A 7,539-nucleotide genomic window follows, 5' to 3' on the forward strand; every position below is an offset into this window, starting at 1 on the left:
TGTGGCCACACTACTAGCAAAATGTTTCCATATATGCACATGTAATATGAGACAGCCTGAGTCCGTAGGCCTGATGTGTAGTCTGGCTCCAGAACAAAGGATCTCTTATTTCCTGAGAGGCAGGGAGTATTTAGCACTGTGAACCTCAGCTCTCTCTTTTCTGACTCTGTCTCCTAGAGATTCTGTCTCTGAACTTCTCAACAGGCAGACTCCTCTGACCTTGCTCTGGGTGTCCCGGTAAGTAATGCCCTCAAAACTCAGAGCTGCGAAAGCACTGGGCTAATCTACCCTGAAGATCACTGTCTAATGTGTGGTATTCAGGACAGGAAAGGCTTGGTAATCATAATTTCTTTTTGTTGCCGTCTTTTATTTCTAAGTTGTTTCCTGCAGGACAGTAAAACTGGAGTCACTCTCCAGCTCTTTGTTTACAGCATTAGTTTCACTTCATTGCAGTCCAATGAAATGCTTTCCCTACAATGAGATTGTGTTTCAACTTGAATCAAACAAGTTGTGCTCATAGGGGAGGAGGAGCTCAAACTGGTTCAATACCGGAAACCTCGCCTCTGTTGCTCTCTCTCAGCCTTCAAGTTTCAACCCTCCGGTAGTGAAAACTCAGCTTCTCATCTCTGAGATGAGTGCCACAAAAGCTTCATTACCTAAGCTGAATACCACAGGCAGCTGGCAGGAGAGAGAAATGGGTATGTATTTAATAGTATTTGAACCGAACTCTAAGAGCAGAGAGGAGGAGCCTCACCAGGAACAGGAAGGAAAATGAGATGAACAGAAGGGCATCTGTTTGCCTGTCACAGTGGGTCAGCAGAGCAGGAGAATACAGACCCGATTAGCTATGAGCTTGTTATATTAGTTGTTCTATTAGAGCATACAGTACTTGAGTAGTTCTTGGGCAAGAGAAATGAACAAAGCCGGGCAGAGGTGCCGCACGCCTTTAATCTCAGCACTTGGGAGGCAGAGGCAGGCAGATTGCTGAGTTCGAAGCCAGCCTGGTCTGCAGAGAGAAACGCTGTCTAGAAAAAAAAAAAAAAAAGGAATGAACAGGGAGTCACCTTCTAAGAGCCAGAGCTGAAGCTACAGCTTTCTTTCTTTGTACTTAATTTGCTAATCTACTCTTCCCAGGGAGCTGGTAAATTACCCTCTGGTGGATGACACCCAGTTGCTCTAGAAAAAGCTTGCTGTACTTGTCCCTAAGGGAAGAAAATTCAAACAACTTTGTAATGTGAATAGTGACAGAAGTTGCCCAGGGAGCTTGGAGCTTGTGTTTTGCAGATCCATTGTAATTAAAAAAGAATTGTTAGGAGGTGGTGTGGGGTGGGGTGGGAGTTGGGGGCTGAATGCACCCAAGACCAAATCCTTTTCATTTTGAGCTCTTTATAAATTCCAGAAAAAGAATATAATGGGATTTTCTACTTCATTTTTCAGAAAGGAAGCAAAATTGTGTTTCTTGTGTTTCAAACTGTCTGTGCGTCATTATACTGTGCTCCTTTATCTTCCTTTACGCCTCATTCCTGTTTCTTGGCCTTAATTTTTTTTTTCATTTCGGGAAAGAATACTGGATTTTGAGAAAACAAGATTGTTTTTTATCAAAATGCAAAATTCACAACAAATGTTAATGCTTATCACTTAAACCAAGTATTCTGAAATTATTATTATCATTATTATTATTACTAAGGATGAAGATGGATGATTGAAGGATTGATTGGTTGATTCTTTGGCAAAGTCTCATACTTTACCCCAAGCTGGCCTGGAACTCCTGCTCCCTCTGGCTCTTTGACCTTTTAAAATCAAATACTCAAATATTTAGCCAACTGAAACATTCCTGTCCTGAGTGTGGAGCTCCTGTCTCAAGTGCAGCTGTTGTATAACTAGCTGCAGGCATTTCACAACTTCACTCCTTTGAAACCATAACTTGTTTTGTCATTGAAACAGTGTCTCCCCCCCACCCCCTGTCGCCCCAGACAGGGTTTCTCTGTGTAGCCCTGGCTGTACTGGAACTCACTCTGTAGACCAGGCTGGCCTGGAACTCAGAAATCCACCTGCCTCTGCCTTCCAAGTGCTGGGATTAAAGGCATGCACCACCACTGCCCGGCGAAACAGTTTTTAATTAAGCTAAAAATCAGGTCAGCAATATTTTATTTGTTTGGGTTTTTTGAAAGATCATTTCCAATATTGCTTTTAAATAAAGACACGAAAGTTATGTTCAAACTGTGCTATGGGACACATTCAAATTTAGAAGGAGAACTGTGTGTATTCAGCAAAATTCCCATTAATATATCAGAATGAAACAGACAATATCAGAAGTATACTGGTGTAAACACAGAGGATTATCCATAAATCTTACTTGTAATACCTTATAAGAAATGCTGGTGTAGGATTCTAAATAAATAAAATTACCTTTCTGATTTTTTGAAGTGCTCAATATCCATAAATGTATTGCTTCAATTCCTAACTTTCTAAGAGTTTCTGTTTTTTGGACTAATATTAATTTTTTTCACTTGATTTTGGTTACCTTGTTAAAACCCTTCCTATTTCACAGATTAATTATGTCAGTGTGATCTATTACATTTATATGCCTTTATTAATTAGTTTGTTTACTGACTAGGTTCTTTTTTTTCTTGGATATTTTCTTTTGTTTTCCTTTTTTTTTTAACTGATTTAAGTTTTATTGCATTATGATGAGAAAAGATACATAATTTCAGCTTATCTGAATTTGTTAACATTTAAAAACATTTTAAATTTATTTCACATTCTTGTTTCCCTTTTGTACCCCAACTACTCTCAGAGACCCCCCTTCAATACCTGCAACTCTTTTTTTTAATTTTGTCATATTCTTTAAAATTTATAAAATATTATAACAATAAAAATGAGTAGTATAAAAGTTGTTTGATATAAAACAATCAATTAACAGTCCTATGTAGATACTTGTCTGCAGCAATACTGAAAATACATGTTTTTCTCAATATAAATTTTAAATAATACAAACATATTAGCTGTATATTTTTAAATAATACACCACTACTTGTTTTTATTTAAATGATCAGAAATAGATAAAGCCTTTTTGTTTGTTTCTTTGTTTTGTTTTTAGTAGAGCTTAAAATCTGGGCTCTTATTGTGGTACAAGCCCAAAATAAGAACAACTTTTAGACATTGGAGTTCATTGTAATAAGGCTGCACTACAGTGACCCTCACATCACCAAAGGATTTTACCTTTCTAGTAGCTAAGCTGAGAATTGACAGTTCTGCTGAGTCAAGGAGTGAATTGTAAGCACGATTTTTGGATATGTGTTTCCCTGATATGGTCAAAGCTATTTGATTGGAGTGATTGTCTTCATTCTCACTCCATAGAGAACAGGTTATATTCATTTAAGAAATGATGTGTGTATTAAGATGGTCTATTCATAAAATCATTCACCAACTGTTTCAATGAACAATGGTTCTGCTTTGGAGGGTGGCACAGACATTAGGTGAGGGTAAGAATCTGGTTCATTGTCTGTGATGATTTTGAAAAACATTCACCTCAGAGAATGAGAAACTTATAACGTTCTCTTCTTCAAACTTGATACAAGAGTTACAAACATCAAACTAAGCATTCAGTCTCACTCTTTGTTGTTCTTTACAAGTCCCACCCCAAGTTAGTTGTCTCAGTTTGTTTTGGCTGTATAGATACTTTTGAAATATTTAAGCTGTTCTGAAAACAATAGTATAGTGTAAAAACATCAAATAAGCAATCCTACTAATAGAGAGGCAGAGATAGGAAAAGCATAGTTTCCAGATCAATATGTGGTACCCAGCAAGACACTGTCAGGTACAAACTCATAGAAAGTAGATATGGATTGTACAATTTTGGACCTTACTTCTTCTAGGGTGTCGTTTTGCTTCTTATGTTGGTGTTTTCCCTCTATTATCTTTATAGGGCTGGATTTGTAGAAAGATATTGTCTAAATTTGGTTTTGTCATGGAATATCTTATTTTCTCCATCTATGGTAATTCAGAGTTTTGCTTGGTATAGTACTCTGGGCTGGCATTTGTGTTCTTGTAGGATCTGTATGACATCTGCCCAAGATCTTCTAGCTTTCATAATCTTTGGTGGGAAGTCTGGTTTAATTCTGATAGGCCTGCCTTTATAGGTTACTTAACCTTTTCCCTTACTGCTTTTAAAATTCTTTCTTTGTTTAGTGCATCTGGTGTTTTGATTATTATGTGATGGGAGGAATTTCTTTTCTGGTCCAGTCTATTTGGAGTTCTGTAGGCTTCTTGTATGTTCATGGGCATCTCTTTCTTTAGGTTAGGGAAATTTTCTTCTATAATTTTGTTGAAGATATTTTCTGGCCCTTTAAGTTGGGAGTCTTCACTCTCTTCTATACCTAATATCCTTAGGTTTGGTCTTCTCATTGATTCCTGGATTTCCTGGATGTTTTTGGTTAGGAGCTTTTTGCATTTTCTTTGACTCTTGTGTCAATGTTTTCTATGGCATCTTCTGCCCCTGAGATTCTCTCTTCTATCTTTTGTATTCTGTTGGTGATGCTTGCATCCATGATTCCTGATCTCTTTCATAAATTTTGTATCTTCAGGGTTGTCTCCCTTTGTGACTTCTTTATTGTTTCTATTTCCATTTTTAGATTCTGGATGGTTTTGTTCATTTTCTTCACCTGTTTGATTGTGTTTTCCTGTAGTTTTTTAAGGAATTCTTGTGTTTCCTCTTGAAGGGCTTCTAGCTATTTACTGGTGTACTCATGTATTTCTTTGAGGGAGTTATTTATGTCTTTCTTAAAGTCCTATATCATCATTATGAGAAGTGATTTTGGATCTGAATCTTGCTTTTCCACTGTAATAATGTGTCCAGGACTTGCTATGGTGGAAAGATTGGGTTCTGATGATGCCAAGTAACCTTGGTTTGTGTTGCTTATTTTCTTATGCTTTCCTCCTGCCATCTGGTTATCTCTAGTGCTACTTTCCCTAGCTAAATCTGACTGGGGCCTGTCCTTCCTATGATCCTGGTTGTGCCAGACCTCCTCAGAATCAAGCTGTTTCTCTGGGATCCTGTCATTCTGGGATCCTATCATCCTGGACCCATTAGAGCACCTGGAAGTACAGCTTCCTCTGGGAATTATGGGACTCACTGCCGTGTTAGCACCCAAGGTCCGCTCATGGCATAGGCCTAGACAGAGCAGAAGGAACCCATGCTACTGATCTGGTAAAGTCCCTGTGTTCCAGGATCCTGCTGGTCCCAGTTACTCCTGGTGATGGGACAGATGTGTCCTCCTCACCTCTGATCCTTTGATCCTGGGTATATTAGAATGCCTGGAGTAGAGCTTCCTCTGTGTGTTGTGGGACTGGCTGCAGAATTTGTGCCCAACGTCTGCTTTGGGCACCAGCCCAGACAGACCAGAAACAACCTGTGCTACTGGTGTGGTGAAGTTCCTGTGTGCCTGGATTCCACTGGTTCCAATTACTCCTGGTGTTGGAACAGATGTTGTGTCCTCCTCACCTTTGATCCTATGATCCTGGGCCCTGACTAGGTTCTTTGAGACTGATCCTTATATAGTCCAGTTTGATTTCAAACTTCCAATGTAGCCAAGACTAGCCTTGTACTTCTGACTCTCCATCTTCTGCCTCACTGGCACTGGAAATGTAAAAGTGTACCAACCTGTTTGTCTCATTGACTGGAAGAGGAGTTACACAGGTGGTTATGAGCTGCCCTTTTAAGAGCTAGGACTGGGAACCCAACTCATATCCTCTAGAAGAGCAAAAACTGATCTTAAGCCCTCAGCTATCTCTGCAGCTTCCTGCTGATCCCTGTCCATCCCCACCTTTGGCACTCAGCATTGTCCTTAGTCCTAACCAGTCTATTCCTATGGAACAAAAATCTATGGATATTTTTGATTGTTGCTTGCTTTCAACATGATCTCCACTCTTTCTGTTTCTTGCGTCTTCATTGGCCCTTAGTTCAATGACTGGAAGACTCTGTGTTTCCCTTTCCTCCAATCCCCTGTGAGCCATGGACATCATTTATAGACCAGGATCTTTTGTGAAGGGGTTTGCAGTTGGTAAATAGAAGCTAAATCTACAGATAATTCTTTTTCCTTAAATGTTTTCTGAGATTGATGTTCTCATATTTATATTTTCAGGTAAAATGCTCCAAGGAAAATGTCTCAGAATCGTCTCCCGTGAGTCTCTTGTTAAGCTTTACTGCTGCTATGGAGTGATCACGGTCCTCACTGTAGCTGTAGTTGCTCTTTCTGCTGCTTTGTTAGGTAAGTGACTTACTCTCCAAATTCTGTGGCATTCTGTCCACATTCAAATTGTCAGTTATCCTTACTGAGTACTATGAACCAGGCATTGTGGGAAGGGCTCTAGAGAAAACGCACTGGAAGTTCCTGTTCTCTGGGAACTTAGGTTCCAGCAGGAAGATCAAGTGAAGGAACACACAGGCTGTGGTGTGCAGAGGAGGCCAGGCTCAGCATCCCTGGGAAGATGCCATCCAGCAAGCTCTAGATGAGATGCAAGGGACATAGGTCCCCTTTGGGGAACTGTCCAAGGTAGAGACCAAGAAGAGAAAAACTCCAAGGAGGAACCTTAAGTAAGGGTGAGGACAGAGAATAATATGGCCAGGAAGGTACAGTGCCTCCCCCATGACCCATAGGTTTAGTTACCAGGCTCAACTGCATTTGAAAAGTATTAAATAGAAGTTTATGAAGTAATAAATTTATAGGGTTTTAGTACCACAATGTTCAGAATAGTGCAATAAAATCTTTCACTGTCCTTTTAAGAATGTAAATCATCCTTTAGTGTAACATGTCCACACTGTATAACTACCTACCCAATAGTTCTCACTGCTATCTCAATTATCAGCCTGACTGTAATAGGTGTCCTGCAGAGTGCTTGCTGCTGCAGCAATCCCTATGGTAGTAAACAGTGATCCAAAGCTCAGAAAGTCATGCTATTATGGATGTGCCCTTCCTGGGAGCCCTACTGTCAGTGAGCACCTAGAGAGAATGGGACACAGGCCCATCGTAGGAGGCCTTTATTTAAAGGCCTATCTTGCTCAGGAGGGGATTCCACAGATTAGTTGGGAAAGGACAATCAAATTCACACCTCACAGCTGAACTCAGGAGGGTATTCCAAAAGGAGAGAAGATAAGCTTGTTGTAATTCATTGTGTTGTCTACATTTTAGCAAGAAAGACAGAACAGATCTCAATCAAAAATACCTATGCTGCTTGCCCAAGAAACTGGATTGGATTTGGAAATAAATGTTTTTATTTTTCTGAACACCTAAGAAACTGGACATTGGCCCAGGACTTCTGCATGGCACACGAGGCCCAACTAGCTCGGTTTGACAACCAGGAGGATCTGGTAGGAAATGGGCAGGGATGGGTTTGTCTGTTTGTTCTGTTGAATATTACATTGCCTTGAGATAGGGAGGCTGCAGATGAGGCATGAGGAAGGAGCCCATTACAAGCACATGGAGACATGGGGGACTCCATGTGTGTGAGTGAGTGTGAGTCATTTGCTAATGCTTGACT

General features: G+C 40.0%; 2 protein-coding genes across 3 annotated transcripts in view; both read left to right on the plus strand.

Annotated features, from left to right (window-relative positions):
* Nucleotides 1–7,539, plus strand: part of LOC116099670 (C-type lectin domain family 2 member D11-like) — a 45,668-nt gene that overhangs the window by 35,096 nt on the left and 3,033 nt on the right. The window lies entirely within an intron of this gene.
* LOC116099671 (C-type lectin domain family 2 member D11-like) lies at nucleotides 502–7,465 on the plus strand. Its single transcript, XM_031383597.1, has 3 exons — nucleotides 502–698; nucleotides 6,144–6,269; nucleotides 7,191–7,465. The coding sequence occupies exons 1-3, from the start codon at nucleotides 632–634 to the stop codon at nucleotides 7,427–7,429; spliced, it is 432 nt and encodes a 143-aa protein (XP_031239457.1). The 5' UTR covers nucleotides 502–631; the 3' UTR covers nucleotides 7,430–7,465.

Source organism: Mastomys coucha, unplaced genomic scaffold, assembly GCF_008632895.1.
Source record: "Mastomys coucha isolate ucsf_1 unplaced genomic scaffold, UCSF_Mcou_1 pScaffold20, whole genome shotgun sequence".
NCBI classification, from domain to species: Eukaryota; Metazoa; Chordata; class Mammalia; order Rodentia; family Muridae; genus Mastomys; species Mastomys coucha.